The sequence below is a fragment of the Dromiciops gliroides genome, chromosome 2 (assembly GCF_019393635.1).
Source record: "Dromiciops gliroides isolate mDroGli1 chromosome 2, mDroGli1.pri, whole genome shotgun sequence".
Lineage (NCBI taxonomy): Eukaryota > Metazoa > Chordata > Mammalia > Microbiotheria > Microbiotheriidae > Dromiciops > Dromiciops gliroides.
Window position 1 is genome coordinate 571682177 of NC_057862.1, and position 18006 is coordinate 571700182.

General features: G+C 37.7%; 1 protein-coding gene across 5 annotated transcripts in view; it reads right to left on the bottom strand.

The window, feature by feature from the left end:
• PLCB4 (phospholipase C beta 4) overlaps positions 1-18006 on the bottom strand; it is a 381108-nt gene that overhangs the window by 21121 nt on the left and 341981 nt on the right. For all 5 annotated transcript variants that reach the window (XM_043986572.1, XM_043986571.1, XM_043986575.1 and 2 more), the window contains 3 exons: positions 13774-13823; positions 13548-13613; positions 3660-3775 (listed from right to left, as the gene is read on the bottom strand). In XM_043986572.1, the coding sequence (XP_043842507.1) occupies positions 3660-3775; positions 13548-13613; positions 13774-13823 (232 nt within the window). The remainder of the gene's footprint in view (positions 1-3659; positions 3776-13547; positions 13614-13773; positions 13824-18006) is intronic.

An 18006-nucleotide genomic window follows, 5' to 3' on the forward strand; every position in this document is an offset into this window, starting at 1 on the left:
GTGAATAACATTTTTTCAGTAATATATTCACACCTTACAAATATTATTGGTATAATGAGTACTCAATTTAACCACTTCACAAATAAAATGCCTTTAGACCCAATAATTATTCCATTTTTTAGGGGTCTTTCATTGTGTGAGCTTCCATTTTGGATCCTTTTTTTTCCTTTTTCACACTTTGCCAATGAAACTCACATTGGACTAAAAACTGGCAAATAAATTGTCAGCCTTGAAATGAATTTTTATTTATATTCCTTTGTTTTTAAACCCAGAATCTATCTTTCAAATGTCCAACATGGTGAAAAATACAGCATTTTATTTAATGTTAGCATTTTTTTTCTCCTCTTTTTATTCTGAGCAAGAAATGTGATTATAATTATTCTAGTTCCTGGCCTAGCTTGATCATCTTCTTCCCCCTTCTTCTGTAAAGTTCTTAAGTGAACTAACTTTGAAATAATTTTTTTATTACAGTGATTTTCCTCTAGGAATAACTGTATCATTTAATAAATAGCCAAACCAGGACCCAGATCCTATGGAGGTAAGGGAGCCTTCCCTTTTAAGATGCATTTGCTGATATTTAAGACATAATATTAATCGTAACAATCTTATCACACTTTCACATTATATCTTGTACTATAGTTATTTGTGACTATTTCTTCTCTTTCCTACTAGACTATAATTCTTATAAGGACAAGGACTACATGTTCTTTGTAGTTCCTATGGTGTCCTAAACATGGACACTCAATAAATATTTGTAGAATGAATACTTTAGTCCAGGGGTTCTTAATCTTTTTGTGTGTGTGTGTGTGTGTCATGGACCCTGCTTTTGGTCTGGTGAAACTTGTGCAATAATGATTTTAAAAAATTTTTAATATTTAAATTAATTTTCAGAATGATTTTTTAAAAGGAAATGCTAAATTTCAGTTAGAGGTTAGTGAACATAAAGGTGAATTCTTTCTATCCAAGTTCACAGACCTTCTGAAATTGTCCACAGATTGAGAAAGAGGAGTCCTTGGACCCCCAGGTTGAGAATCCCTGCTTTGGACTGTCCATCACATTTTTAATAGACCAAAACTTCTTAAACTATGGATCAAAACCCCTTGGGGGGTTTTGGCAAACACTAAAACGTTATTTAGAACTATCTTATGTATACCTATATACCTGGGATTGCATAAAAATTTCTTGGGCAAAAATGGGGTTCTGAGTGCAAAAAGTTTAAGAAGTCTTGAAATAAAATCTCTCCTAAAGCTGAACAAACTGATTGAATGCTAGACATTTTATCTTAACTGACTGGAAAATCTTAGCCTCCCATTCTCATTATTTCTATTTTTCTGCTTAATTTGCTGTTCATTGAGAATGAACATGCTTGAATTTTACCTGCTTCTACATTACTAAATTTATCTGTCTCTAATTGATGCCATCATCTATCCACTGCTACTAAGTATATACAACAAATTTAATCAGGGAAATTCTTTATAATTAACAATCCATGTGAAGAACTCTTCTTCCTTATTATAGTTAACTGATCTTGCCATCTATTTTCTAGTCAGGTAAGAGTTTCTTATGTTCTTGAATTTTCTGTCTTCGTCCTTGTCTTAGCTCAACTCTCCTCACATTTGGATGTACTTAGTGGAATACCCTGAGGTTAATATACAACATGAGACACAACTGTTGTTATCATTAGCCAACAATGGCAATACAGCTGGATGCACTGCCTCTTTGCAATTTTCTTCAGTCCCTCTGTTGCTGAGAGTGGAGGCAGGATACTCAATTAATATGAAAATTTCCATTAATTTTAAAACATTTTTCCTGCCTGAAAATTCTTCAGTAATTGAGGAGCTGTCCCTGACCATCATACTTAGCAGTTTTGTTAAGATATCAACAGGAAATTTAATCAACTAGGTATCTAGTTTGGACAATCCGTGCCCTTATCCCTTATTTTTCCCCTGATAACTTCTTTGATTTGGATTTTCAAGGTAACTGACTTAATGTCTGACATCACCATGGGCAGGAACAGTCTACCTACTTAATACTGTGTTGGCTTAGCAACAGTTGGGGTTTAAAGAGTGTTCTGTAGAGGTAATGTTGAATCTACTTTAGTCTTCCATTTCATTCAACAGTGCCTTATTTATTGAGAACACTGTCAAGTGCGTTAGTCTCAACTGATGTTGAAAATAAATTCAAATGTCATATTAGAGATAATAATTCCTCCTATCCACCCCCCTCCAGATTCAATGATGCAGATAGAAAATAATACACTCTCAGGGGAATTATTTGCAGAGGAAAGATAAAGGCAGGTTGTATAGATTAAGCAGCGCTACCAAGTTAATCTTGGGCAGCTAGGTGGCTCAGTGGATAGCATGTAGAGCCTGAAGTCAGGAAGACTCACCTTTCTGAGTTCAAATCTGGCCTTAGACACTTACTACCTGTGTGACCCTGGGCAATTCACTTAACCTTTTTTGTCTTAGTTTCCCTTAACCCGTTTTGTCTCCAATTCCTCATCTGTAAAAGGAGGTGGGGAAGGAAATGGCAAACCACTCCAGTATAGTTGCTAAAAGAATCCCCAAAGGGGTCATAAATAGTCAGGACTGGAAAAACACCTGAACCACAACAAAGTAGTTATCTGTTATTTTGTGCAAATCATTAATTTGTTAGAGAGGTAGTGTGGCCAAGTGGACTCCTAACTGGGTTTGCAATCTCATCTGCTGTTGTTGGAGAGAATTTCCAAGCCGATGAAATCATAGATTTTTGATGTTTATAGTATAATTACATCCTTATAGAAGGTAGCCAAAGAGAGATTTTTCTAATTGGGATATCCTTGTATCTATCAAGACAGTACACATAAGTACAGGTGCCTATAAACAAGAACCATTTGCCCTTTAATTTGTGAATTACAAAACATGTTGGTTTCATGTCCATGCAATTTAAATCCCTGGGGGCAGGGACTGTTTCTTTTTTCTATCTTGCATCCCCAGGGCTGAGCACTGTGCAGGTATTAAATGTTTGTTGAATTGAAGTCCTTAAATTACATCTAGGGAACTGGAATTTAAGGAGCTTAAAGACTCCAATATCAAAAGGTAATTTACTATGTTTGCATGACTTTAGTTTTCTAGAATTATCCTAAAAAAACCCAAGAGTTTATTCACAGGAGCTTGAGTGGAAAGCAATGTTTCCACCCCACACTCCCTACCATCCCTCCCTTGAAGGGTGATAGAAGGCAGTCAAAGGAAGTTGAAGAAGTTGGGGAAATTCAAAAGGTCAAGAATGAAACACTGAGCAGCATCCGAACTCTGGGATCATCCCAGAAGATGACAACTTTTTTGTTTCCATTGTTTGTAAACAAGGTATTGAAAAATGTTGAGAGCATCTTTAGTGAGATTCTCTGTAAGATTTCCTAGGAAAGCCTAATGACTCCATGATCTGCTTTTATTGTGCTTAAATGACTGGGCATCTCATTTTCAAAGAACAAATCACCAATGAGTTTTAATGACTAAAACTTCAAAATTGAATGTGAACACAGTTCATAACTGCATATGAACACAGTTCTTCTGCAAAGGCAGCAGCTGGCTGGCATGCTAAAAAATAAAGGACCCCCCTGCCCCGGGGGGGGGCTAGACAGAAAAAGCTATGTTTCTGAGGAGAAAAGGAGGCAACATTACCCCTTCTTCTTCATTGCTTTCTCTAAGATTTTCTCATGAGACAACTTTTCCTTGTCATATTGAGCCACAATTTTGTCAACTTGTGTACAGTGTAACTTCTGCATGGTGCTGTGTTCCTACAAAAAAACAGCAAGAAGATTAGTAGCTTGGACTTACAAAGTGACACTAGAGCAGACTGTGGGAGGAAACTCTGTAAACGTCCTTCCTGTAGAACTTGGCTGGGCATGCCTTCTCTTTCCATTGGCTTTGAAGGGCTCCATCTAACAGAAGAATTAATGCTGAAGAAAAACCAGAGGGCTACAGGAGAGGACAGCAAGTGCAACCTAGTATTCAATGAAGGAATCATGTCTACAAAATCCCTGAAAATTAATCATCCAACCGCTATGAAAAAGTTATCTTTCCCGATAGCTTTAGTTAATCCTCTCCTCCTCTAATTTCCATGTATATATACATGGGCAAGCTACGTGGCACAGTAGATAGAGTGGTGGACCTGAAGTCAGGAAGACCTGACTTCAAATCCAGCCTTAGACATTTACTAGCTGTGTGACCCTGGACAAGTCCCATAACCCTGTTTGCCTCAGTTTCCTCATCTGTTAAAAGAGCTGGAGAAAGAAATACCAAACCACTCCAGTATCTTCACCCAAAATGGGGTCACAAAGAGTCTGACATGACTGAAATTACTGAACAACAATATACTTATCTGAAGAAGCTAGGTGGTATAGTGAATAAAGTGATGGGACTGGAGCCATAAAGATTTGATTCAAATCTGGTCTCAGATACTTCTAGCAATGTGACCCTGGGCAAGTCACTTTATCTTTCCATCTCAGTTTCCTCTGGGTACAATGGAGATAATAACAGCACCTACCTCTCAGAGTTGCTGTGAGGATCAAATAAGGTAATACTTGTAAAGCACTTAGCATAGTGCCTGGTGCACCATGTGAGTATTTAAATGAGCACTTAAATCTATCCTTCTCTCTTCTCTTTTGTTCCCTTCTTTTCCTTCCTTCCTTCCTTCCTTCCTTCCTTCCTTCCTTCCTTCCTTCCTTCCTTCCTTCCTTCCTTCCTTCCTTCCTTCTGTAACGATTGGAATGACGCCACCTGCTGGATACTTACTGTAGAAGAGTTCTGCCCATGAAGGGAAGGTCTTTGAGGGCAAGACCAGGAGTCAGGAAGTGACGCGGGCTAGTGGGAGGAGGAAGGAAGAGACTGGCGCTCAGTCTCGCGCTCTTGCCTTTGGACTCTGGTGGAGAGCGGAGCTAGAAATGTGCTCTCCCTTTAATAGATAGAAATCTAGGCCTTTTTCTCTCTCTTTACCAAATTCTTATTCTCCTTAATAAATGCTTAAAAGTCTAACTCTTGCTAAAGCTTATAATTTATTGGCGACCACTCATTAGATATTTTAGACAGTTTAGCTAGAATTTTAGCCCTTAACAGATGGCTGACCACGAAGAGGAAAGCTAAACCTCAGTCTTCTGATCTGCTGGTTGGGTAAGAAATTTCCCCTCCCTCTCCCTTTAACTGCTAAGTACTGGTGTACTGGCTGTGTTTTCCTTTAAATTTTTTCGAATGGACCTTTTAAACTCCCTAATTACCCTATTTTTGATTTTAGTCTGTTTAACCAGACAAATGGGAGATAAGATCATGTTAATGCTTTGTTTTTGTGGATTTTCTATTTTTCTTTTTATTTTTGTTAGAAGAGCCAGCAACTTACTCACACAAGGAAATATCTCTCCCTCTCCCAACCATGCTTTTTCAGAGAAACCTGAAGAGATTCCTGCAGCTTTTCCCAGTTCTAACACTAATTGTTGCTTTAATTTTGCATGCCTGGAGGCAATGACCCACCCTCTAGAAGCTTTTAATCCCCTAGCACCTGGAGGCCAAGTGGGGGAAGAGGAATCCAGGCCTGAGTTCAAAATCAAGTCTGATTCTAATTGCTCTGGTCCCTCCCCTCCTCTCCAAACCCCACCCTCTACTCCTCCCATGGCCAAGCCCATTGCTTCCCTGGCCCTGGAAGTCCAAAGATCTAATGCGCATGCTCAACCCCTTCCCCAGCCTGGCTGTGCTTCTGAGACAACTTTAGAAAACCCTTTAAATTCAAGACTCTGCCTCTTTTGCCATGGAAGGGTATATATTTTACAGAAATGTAGAAGTAAGCAGCAAGGTATTGATATGAGTATTGGGGATTTTAGATATTGGAATCAAAGGTGTTCTGAATTCACTCAGAGTATTAATATCAGTTCAGAGGTTACATAGGATTTCTATGCTATTACATATACATTTTGAAATTAATGGTATGGGTTTATTTTCATAGAGATTTTCATGCTTTTGAGATTGTGTTTTATATTTAGTTTTTAAAACAAGGAGAATATTTGTAAAAGCTTTTTATAGTCATGTGATCAAGTTTATATTTTATAATACTCTTATTAATATTAAGTTCACATTCATTTAGACTTCCTTAGTTTGAATTTCATTGTCTTTTATTGTTCCATGTGTATTTTCTTCTATTCATTTGTCTATCTAATTTTGAAACATTGCAAGATGGTTTTGATTTTATTATACAATGTTAATTCTAGGAGTATTGTGCTCCCATATTCTGAGTTGTTTGTTTTTGTTATTTTTTCTCAACTGATTATTTGATCAAACTCTTTAAAGCATTTCCGTGGCAAATTGGTTGCCATGGCAAGTGTAAATTGATTCTAGAAGTATTATTTTTGATAAGCATATTCCCAAAAAAAAAAAAAAGAGGGGAACATTTGTAAAAGTTTTCTATTTTCAAAAAAAAAAAGTTCTTTGAGATTCTGTTGTGCTTTAACTTGTATTTAAGTATGTTCTGATTTTTCACAAAAGTAATTGTATACAAAGTAAAAAAAAGGGTATTATTTGAAATTGTTGCATAATTATATATTATATTTTGAGTCAAGATGTATTCACATTTTTTGCAATCATTTATTATCCTCAATTTTAAATCCATATGAGACTTGGATTATGGGAACTTATCATTTAAGACATTAATTGCCTTTATTCTGAGTTATCAGATGCCAGTTGGCCAAGATGCCATCCAATCACAAGAGGAATACATGCAAGAGCAGACACTGAACTGTCACATGAGGGGAGACATGCATGAAGTCAAGGTATGGCCGAGGGAACGGCTTTTGACAAATGTTGAGGTTGGATTCTCTTGGTTTAATATTTTATTCTCTTTTTCCCCACAATATTGTACAGATGGCTGGAAGTATTCATCCCACCCATCTCACTTCTACACCTGGCTTCTATGCTCCCTCCTATATGCCTGATGCCATGGACCATCTCAATCCCATGCATCTGATTAAGTCTGACTCAGTTTCTTCCAATATGTTCGGTGGCATGGACATATATTCCATCCACCTATTTTAAGCCTGGCATACTGTATGGGCAGTACATATTGCTCAAGTGTGGGAATGCTCATATCCCATCATTTCTCTGTTCTTTTATGGTAACCCCCATAATTATCTCAGGTGTCATGATAAACAACAGTGTTGAATTTGGCCTTGACGCCTGTTACCAATTATATTAGATTTTCTAATTTCTCATAATGGCATGAGGATAATTAGGCAGATGATGCAAAAAGTGATGAAACAAAGATAAAAATTATTTTTAAAAATTAATATCGCAGCAATTGTCTTCTCAAATACCCTCCATAAGGGGGGACTATAGTAATATTATAATTTTAAAGAATGGTTCAATTTTTGTTTTATTATATGTTTCATGTGTAACAACTAAGATTCTGAATTCCCTTAGACATGTTTTTGAGAACTTTCATTGTTTGATTTGATTATTGACAAAGCTATTTTAAAGTTGTGTTAAGCTCAATTTTGTAGGAAATTTCCTGGCTGATTACCAGCATCCACACATCAACCCCTGAAAAGACTTCCATTCCACGACTACACCTAGAGGACATCTGAGAAAAGACTTTCAGAGACTTTAAATGAACAGTTTTGATTTGTTTTTGTTGGTTTTTTTTCTCTTTCTGTTATAATATACACCATCTGTAACATGTATTCTCTGCAGAGGCCCTCCCTTTGCAAGACTAATGTCAAAGCGTCGGTTCATGAGGACAAAAAATCGCCTCTCTGGACAAAACTTTCCTCTCTTCCTTTTCTATATTGTTGTTCACATATTATTAGTTAGCAATAGTTATTATATTGTTTTTACTGTTCCGTCAAGGAAACATTTTGTTTCTTGAGGAACAACAGGGGGGACTGTAACGATTGGAATGACGCCACCTGCTGGATACTTACTGTAGAAGAGTTCTGCCCATGAAGGGAAGGTCTTTGAGGGCAAGACCAGGAGTCAGGAAGTGACGCGGGCTAGTGGGAGGAGGAAGGAAGAGACTGGCGCTCAGTCTCGCGCTCTTGCCTTTGGACTCTGGTGGAGAGCGGAGCTAGAAATGTGCTCTCCCTTTAATAGATAGAAATCTAGGCCTTTTTCTCTCTCTTTACCAAATTCTTATTCTCCTTAATAAATGCTTAAAAGTCTAACTCTTGCTAAAGCTTATAATTTATTGGCGACCACTCATTAGATATTTTAGACAGTTTAGCTAGAATTTTAGCCCTTAACACTTCCTTCCTTCCTTCCTTCCTTCCTTCCTTCCTCCTTTCCTCCCTCCCTTCCATTCCCCCTCCCATCTTCCTTCCCTCCCCTTAAGCAATATAAACATAGAAAAATCTCTTTTCTCTTCTTTCTTGCCTTTCGGATATCTGAAGGCAGTTCTCATGTGCTTTTATGTCTCTTCTCCTACCTACACATTCCCAGTTCCTTTAACCACACCTTATATAACATAGATTCCAAGCTTCCTCAAGACCACCCAATTACTACATCCTAGTTTGCCCAGATTCCTCATTAAAATATAGTTTCTGGGGGGCAGCTAGGTGGTACAGTGGATAAAGCACTGGCCCTGGATTCAGGAGAACCTGAGTTCAAATATGGCCTCAGACACTTGACACTTACTAGCTGTATGACCCTGGGCAAGTCACTTAACCCTCACTGCCCAGCAAAAAATAAATAAATAATTAATTTAAAAACTACATATATATAGTTTCTGGGACAGAAGAGAGATATGGAGTGACCAATGCCTAGTAGTGTATTTCCTTACATCATATATTTATTACTGACCCAAGAAAGGAAGAAGGTCTAAACATTTAAATGGTGCCTAAAAGCAGGTATGTCATATTTTTGGTTATTATTGCGTTTATGGTCAATTAAAATCACTACATCTCTTCCATTTGAATTACCCTCAAGCTAATTTTCTCCCGTCCTTTCCTTTTCTCCCCCAGACTGAACCTCTGGGGGAACCCTCAGTGAGGCACCTTCTCTGCATATTAGTCTTAGAGAGTTTTCTGGGAGTACTGAGGGGTTAAGTGATTTGCTCAGTGTCAAAGGTGGGGCTCAAACCAAGGTTGGCTTTGACTCTGAGGGTATCTCATGTGGTTGTTACATTTTCTGGTTGATTTCTTTATTTATGCAGCCATAATTATAGCAAGGTGATCAGGACTTTGTCCCAAGGTGGCATCAACACCATCTGGAATCCACGTCTTTGGTGTTCACTTCTCTGTCAATAGTGGCTAGTTCTGCAGTAGCTTAGAAAACTGATGGTGCCCTGGGAGAACTGCCTCCCCTTAGTCCACATATTCCTAGATAATCTCCCGCCCCCCCCCCATATTCCATTGTTCAACCCAACCCTAACTTGTCCTGGGGGGAGGGAATAGCAATTGTTGAGTGCCTACTAGTTCCATTCACTGTGCTAAATGCTTCATAAACATTACTTCATTTGATCCTCACAACTACTCTAGGAGGTAGGTGATGCCCATTTTATAGCTGAGGAATCTGAAGCAAAGAAAGGTTAAGTGACTTGCCCAGAGTCATACAGCTCACTAAATGTCTGAAGTCAAATTTGAACTCTAGCCTTCCTGACTCCAGCCTATACACTGCCTCTAGGAATGCCTCCTAGGCACAATAATTCCTTGTTATACCTCAGAATACAAAGAAAGTAAGAAAGGGTGGGCAAGTAGGTGAGCATCTAGGAGAATGACATGGAGGGGATGGAAGAGTATGTTCTATATCTGCCCATGGTGTACCTCCTCCTGCTTCAAGGTGGCAATGCAGCATTTTAGCATTAACTGAAATGGAAGCATTCACTCTTTAGACAATGGAAAAGCAAAGTTTAGCTACAGCCATATCTATCCCCTTTAGCCTGCCTCCCCTTTATTTTTGGGACTAAATTTTACTACAAATTACTGTTGCAGTCATTGATCTTAGTTTCATCTAGTTTTCAGTTTCTTGCTTTTGAAATTTTCATTACCTTCTCAGATTTCTTTTCTTTTTAAATGCTTGTTTTCAAAGCATTTAAATTGATTATTTAACATCTCTAATAGTTGTTGCTTTTTGTTTTATAAACATTGAGCTTCTTCTATTTTAACCAAAGCTTTATATTAGAGAGACAGTACTTCAAAAACAAATATTTCATATACAACTCAATTTCCAAACACTGCTAGGCTGTCTTCTTAAGACAGACCTAGGGTGTATTTGTCTGGGTCTTCATTTGACAGAAGTCACTGTGGGGGCAGAAGAGGGAGGGAGGAGAACATACTTTTGCATTGGAAGAATGTCAGCTCCAGCAGGGAGTATATAAGCCAATCTAGTGAGTAACCATATAAGAACCAGAGAATGAGGATAATGATACAGTCTTGAAGGCCCTGAAAAGCCTTAAGTGACTGGTGGGATGTTCCATTTCAGTAATTACCCAGCCTCCCACACAAACAGGAAACAGGAATAATCATTGGTATCTGAACTTTAAAGAGTATTTGAAAGACTGTCCATCTAGGTTCTTGAGAAATCCATGAAAATGGGTCTTCATTAAAAGTGGGAACTAATATAGGTGACGAAGTCAAAAGTAGCATAAAAAAACCACTTTCCTTTTAATTTTTTTTTTAAATTGGGATGATTATTTTAATTTTATAAAAAAGCTCTTCCCCTTCAAATTACAAGTATAAAAATAAATGGGAGGGGATGACAATTTACTTTACAAAAGTCTTACATTGTTTAACAAAGTATTAGTCATTCCATTCCTTTAAATATCAAAAGCAGTTTGATGGCTAAGTGGATAGAGTACTGGAGTCAATAAAACCTCAGTTCAATTCTTGCCTCTGATACTTATTAGCTGTGTGGACAAGTGGCATGTCACTTGACCCCTGCTAGCTTCAGTGTTCTCAAGTATAAAATGAAGATAATAATAGTTCCAACCTCCAAAGGTTGTTGTGAGTATTTTAGGGAAAAATATATGTAAAAGCACTCTGCAAAATGCAAACATTAAAATGCTATATAAATTCTATTATTTTTAATATAAAATTTTCATTTCTAGGCACATGAAGAAATATGTTATATACAAGGAGATATACCTGTGGCTCACAACATTCCAGAATTTTAGAGAGCAGTAATATCATTTCCTTCCATTTGTATAACATTTTACAGTTAACAAAGCACTTTTCTGTGTATTATCTCTTAAGATACACACACACACATACTCCTTCCTCTGCCAGGGTTAAAGCAGGGCAGAGTTGCTCAAGGGAAAAATGCTAATAAGGTGGTATTTGGACCCTCAGTTTTCCAAGTCCAGTCCTTGTTCCACTGAACCCCACTATCTAAGAGAGTTTAAGGAGGGGTAATAGAGGCAATGGGGGTAAAGGGGCTGGGATGGAAAATGACAACATGGTCGAAAGTATACTTTGGTTAGGGAATCTCTTAAGGGAATATGCTCATGAGCTACAGAAATTCAGTTAGAAATATGAAATCTTTGCAGGCTAGAAATACTTGTAGCAATTACTTACCCTGTCATTCAAATGAAAGTTCTGTTCTTATTGATAATTTCTAACTTTATAACATCTCTTATATGTCTTCTCTTTTTCATTCATTTAGCCCCAACCCTTAGTTCAGGATCTCATCATTTTTCTGACTCCTGCAATAGCCTTCTATGGGTCTCCCTACCTCAAGTCTCTCCCTACTATAATCCATCCTCCACTCAACTGCCAAGGTAATTTTTTTTTCTCCCAACAGAGATGTGATGGACTCAATATGCGGAATGACACATATTTTTGAATGTTGCTAATGTGGGAATTTGTTTTGTTTGACCATATGTTGTTATGCATATTTGTTTTTCATTTGTATTTTTAAGGGGGTGAAGTGGGAGAGGGAGAAAGAAATTTGTTAATTGTTAACATTTGTTTATTGGGGGTTGGGGGAAGTAAAGTATAGGTCTATGTCACATATTCTGCTCAAGAAGTTCATTAGCTTCTTATTACCTCTAGCAAATAAAGGTTCTTCTGGTTTATAAAGCTTTTCATAACATGGTCCCTTCCTACTTTTCCAGCCTTCTTAAACCTTACATCTTTCCATGGTTTTAAGATCCAGCTATATACTCCACACTGATATGCATGGCTTTGCACTGGTTGTTCCTAATGCCTCCTTCTCTTCGTTTTCCCTGGTTTCTTTCAAAACTCAATTTTGAAACTCAAAACCGACCTTCGGGAGACCTTTCCAGTGACTTTAGCCTCTCATGCCTTCCCCTTTCATATTACCTTCACATGCTCTACATATTTCTTGTAATTTACCAGGATATTCATATGTTGTCTCCCCTATTAGAATGTAAACTCCTTGAGGGCAGGGAATGTTCTTGCCTGTTTTGGTGTTCCCAGCACCTTGCACAATGGCTAGAACCTAACAAGCACTTAATAAATGCTTTGTTAACTAACCAAGTTATTAAAGGAAACAAATTGCTCATGTTTTTGGAGATGGGTTATCTTTATGGCAACTAGACAGAAATAGAGATGTTAGAATGTGAATAGGGCAGAGGTTGGACCAGGAAAATATGGATTTTTTTTTATTATGACATCATGTTTGAAAGCTCAGTGAAAGAACTGAGCCACATAATCAACATGGCTCCTTCAATTTCTTGCTGTTTTTGACTTTTGCTTAGACAGTAAGAGTTAAAGTAGTCCAAAACAGTCATTAGATGGAACAGTTAAATGGCCGTGGCAGAAGGCTTTGTCCTATCCTGGTTGTGTGAGCCTTTCTCTCAGGTAGAGAGGTTTATACCTGATAAATCACAGACTAAATCATAACCCACTAAAATGGTCCTATATTATTTTAATATTAGATTATGACAGTGTTTTAAGGAATGAGATTTTTTAAAAGAATGCCTATACACAAAGTTACAACAAGGCATTTTTGCCCTTGGAGCAAAGGTAGTACTGTGGAAAGAGCTGTGGTACTGGAGTGGTTCACATCTTGCCTGAGATGCTTACTTATCTGTGTGATCTTTGGTCTCAGTTTCCTCATATGTAAAATGAGGAGGCTCAACAAGATGGTCTGGGTCCTTTTAAGTTCAAGATATATGATTCTATCACCATAAATACCTCAGCTTGGTGGGGTGGGAGATGAAGAAGAAGAAAAGAGAATAGTTGTTTAGGAACTGACCTTAGTCTTCTACTTGGTAGCTCCCTATTTTAATTCATTACTATAACTAGCTGTTATTCTGTTGTTTATATTGCTGAAAAAAACAACAATATGTAATGTCAATGCCCTCTTAATTTGGAATCAAGGGGCAAAGACCACTTACTCTACCCTTGTTTTTTGCTCTGACTCAGCTGCTGTAAAAACCATGTGAGGCAAAAAATGACCAATGTCTAACTGACTGGATTCTAATTCAGAGTTACCTAAATGACCAAAAACTTTGGTAGTAGTTACTTTATATTCTCAAGTGGTTTGGGGGATGTAATTAGTTTGTCCATAAGTCAATATGATCAGTCTCACTTATCTAGGTATTCGTGACCATTATCAGTAGGGGGAAAATTGTACCTTTGCATGTTTCTTCTTTAAAGAATTTAGCTCTTTCTGTTGTTTCTTTAAGTGTTTCAAGTAAGCCTATTGGAGAGAAGGAAAAAAAAGCACTGAAATTAGTTTTCCTGTGGCCATAGGGATTGAATCAGACAAAAAGAAAAAGCTAAAACAAAAAATGAACTACTTTTGGTTATGTTAACATGCAAATGATAATTTGTCTTATAAAAATATCAAGCCACTTTACCTTCATTTGTTTTAAGTCTTCTATCCTCACTTGAGGAATAAGTTCAATACCTAAAAAACATTTGGGTATTTTATTTTTAAGATTAAGCAAAATTAGCCATGGCATTGCTTAAGCTATTAAAATTTCTAATACTGTTTGTGAAGGCGGGTATCTAAACATTTATTTTATATTTAATATGAATGTATAAAAGCATCTTTCCATTGGAAAACAACTAACTGGATGCAAAAGAGAAATAGCTATTTTTATCTTTGCATTCTAAGACATGTTTGTGCTAGCCTATTTACTTAGGGTAAAAAGCAATAACTGCATAATGACCTCCTGGAGTGTTGTCCCAAATTCACTACCACATAAAGAAAAAAAACAAGAGGTTCCACTGCTTATAAAATTAAATTCGGCATTTCAACAATGATTTCCAAAAACCAACTGAAGCAATATATAGTGGGATACTATAATGGGGACCTAGAATTTCCTAAAGAAATATATCAACTCATCATACTGTCTTGGTGATGAACTAGCCCAGGAGTTACCATAGCAACAGCAGCTGGAAAAGACTTCCAACACAGTAGAATTATATTCTGTTTTCATGTAGATTTCTTTTGAAGCAAACATTGCTTATTTAATTATTTTCTGGAGCACTGAATGAAATCAACAGGAAAATTAAAGGGCACTGTATACCATATTTGATTTTTATTATCAGAAAGGGGGGGTTGGAAATTTTACCTTTGCATGTTTCTTCTTGAAAGCATTTAGCTTTCTGTTGTTTCTTTAAGTGTTCTAAGTAAGTCTATTGGTATACCATATCTGATTTCCAGGGAAGTTATAATAGGAGACATGTATGTTTAGGTATGATAAGATTAAATCCATAGGCCTATATTTCTCAGTTTTATTTATTACAAAGAGACATGAGCCTGGTTATGATGTGCACCTGTAGATGAAAAACATTATCATTTGTCTATAGTTAGCTTAAATGTGCCATAGTTCACCACTGGTACATTTTGGAAAGACTAGATGGGCAAAAAATACCTGGCTGGCTGAAATGCTTTTTGGCTTTAATATTTTAAATTATAATGGTTTATCATAAGGAAGTTAGGGACATTTAAGGAACAATATTAATGGGCTAATGTTCCTGATGGCAAAAGCCATAACTTACTCAAGCTAACATCTTGGGCCCCAGGACTGCCCTAACACCATTTTCCTGTACTACCACTCAAAAAATTCTCCTTCTTTTGCAGTCCATACCATCTCCTTTTATAACCTAAATTTCTATCAGATAAAATGATGGGTTGAATGGATCGTCCATTTGCCTCATTCTAGCAGTTCTTCTGGTGCTAATTTGAAAAACCTCAATTGAAAGGAAGCCCCAAACAGAGCACTCAATTACTGGGAGTTAGTTTTTTTTTTTTTTAGTGAGGCAATTGGGGGTTAAGTGACTTGCCCAGGGTCACACAGCTAGTAAGTGTTAAGTGTCTGAGGCTGGATTTGAACTCAGGTACTCCTGACTCCAGGGCCGGTGCTCTATCCACTGCGCCACCTAGCTGCCCCAGTTAGTTTTTCTATACTAAGTTTTAAGGAAGAGCAACAAATGATTTAAAAAGCAAACCCTGTAAATGGTATTTTAAAAAGTAACATACAACCACATTCTAAAAATCTTCCAATGTAGATTCTGGTGTAAGTATGAGTCCAGGCCACATTCCCAGCAGAAGTCTTTCCCACTAGGTGGTACAGCAGTGTATTAGGCTTAGAGTCAGGAAGTCCTAGATTCAAATCCAGCCTCACAGAGTTCCGGACACAATTTCTATCTGTCTCAGTTTTCTCAACTGTAAAATGGGGATTATAATTGAACCTACTACCCAGAAATGTTCTGAGAATCAATGAGATATTTGTAAAGCACTTACCATAGTGCCACCAGGCACTATGCACCAGCATAAGTGGGTACTTAATAAATATTTGTTCCCTCCCTCCCTCTCCTAATACTTCTATATTCTTCTCTATTACTACAGGAGTATAGAATAGTATCATTCTAAATAATGACCCTTAGACAGTGTGAGTTCCTTAGTCATAAAACAAACAAACAGGAAGGCTCGTTTTGCTCTTTGTACTGAAGAAGACTCATATACTAATTTTCTAATGCTATGGTTGGAGAAAGGGTCTTTCTTAGGTAACTAAATTTTCTTGTTTTCTTTGCATCACGCAGAATAACCAAGTCTTCAGATTTTTTAAGATTTCAGGATCGTTCCTGTTCTTGCCAATGTAGGTGTTAAAAATAAGTTGTAATTCTTCACGACAATTTGAGGGCTGTGTGGGAGCATCTATTGCCTACCCCTTTGTTCTGGAAACTTACAAAACCCCAATGAGATTTGTAAATCTAATGCTACTCTACCATGTACGTATATCATCAAAGCAATATTTTCTTTCTTTCTTTTTTTTTGCAGGGAAATGAGGGTTAAGTGACTTGCCCAGGGTCACACAGCTAGTTAGTGTCAAGTGTCAGAGGCTGGATTTGAACTCAGGTCCTCCTAAATCCAGGGCCAGTGCTTTATCCACTGTGCCATCTAGCTGCCCCCAAAGCAGCATTTTCTAATTCCCACTTTTAGGGGGAAAAAAAGCAAAAAAAGCAAGGCACTGATCCAGAGAACAAGTGCTTTTGTATTAACTGATATATGAGTCCCCCGCCCCCCCCAACTCCCTACCCACAATTTCTCTCAAAAACTTTTCCAGTGGAGGCAACTTTTCTTCTCATTCACTCAGAGAAGACCCAGAAGGAATACTGGCTGGTCCCCAAGGCTACTTTGAGCTCACTGTTTAATTGTTAGCACTCAACAAACTCTTCTTTTCTGAAGTCCATGCCATCTGGTTATATAAGGTGTTCCAAAAGCACCTTTAAGCTATTTAACCTTTTAAGAGCTTAAAAGTACACAAAGACTTCTGGAACACCCTGTAAAACTCTGCACATTCCTGTTGTTATCACCTACTCATCCCTGGGATATGTTCCCACCTTTTTTGCCTTTTTCAGCATCTGGCTCAGAATGTTCCTCTCTCCCCATCCTCTGCCATTTCAACATCCTTGTGGATGATCCATCTGACTCACTGGCCTCACAGTTCTTTCAAATTTACAGCTTCAGTGCCATTCCATCTCAGCCACTCTGGGTCATTATCTAAATGAAGAGTTGGGACTGTTTTGGGACTTCTTTTCCTTCTTCTCTCTCATACCAACCAAAGCTATTCTTCTTCCTACCATCTTCCTTGGCCTTCTACTTTTTCAACATATTCTTCCCTCATTGTTCTCACTGACTTCTCCAAGTTTGGCTAAACCTCAACAAATGTGACCCCAATATCTATATCTTTAGTTCTGATTTCTCTCCCAAAGCTCCAGTATCTATGCCCCCTATATCAATATCTATAGCCCAGTATCAGAGTGCCAACTGTCAGCTAGATCCTTCCAATTTCTTTCTGGTCATTTCCAACTGCATGCAGGGTCAGCTCCTCAAACTTAACAATGTCTAGAACAGGACACGTGACCTTCCCTCCAAAAACAGATCTTCCTCCTTTGTTCCCTTACTGCCTCCACCTTTTTTGTCACTAATCCTATTTATCCAGGCTAAAACTTCTGTGCCACCTTTTATATTTCATTCATGCTCCATACCCAATCATTCGCTAAGTCTCGTTGATTCTTTCTCCTGAATGTCTCTCATATTCACTCTTCCCTTTTCATTGGCCTTGTGCCCATTCTACTTAGGGTTTTTATCACCTCTTGCCTATAGTCTAGTGCAAATGTCACCTAATTGAGAAACCTACCAAAAAGTTCAAATCCCCTAACCTGATGTTCAATTCTTCCCTGCCTCCCCACCTCTGACATCAAACCAGGCAATGAAGCTGATCTTTATTTATAACTTTTTTGAATACTTTATTGTCACATCTTACAAAATCTCTCTTTTCATTTAGCCTGGATTAAAAAGGCTGCTCATGAGTAGAGCTTTACAACAAATGCCTCTCTTATAAGTTTGCAAATAGCAAGATGCTGTGGGAAGAGTATTGGATTTGTAGTCAAGGGTTTAAATTCCATCTTGGCTACTTAGTAGCTGTGTGACTCTGGGCAAGTCACTAACCCTCACTGGGCTTCAATCTCATCATCTGTTGGACTGAATGACCTCTAGATCCTTTTCATCTCTAAATCTGGGACCCTATGATTCTTCCACCTATGAAGGATAAACACTGATGAAGGGACCTAGCTGA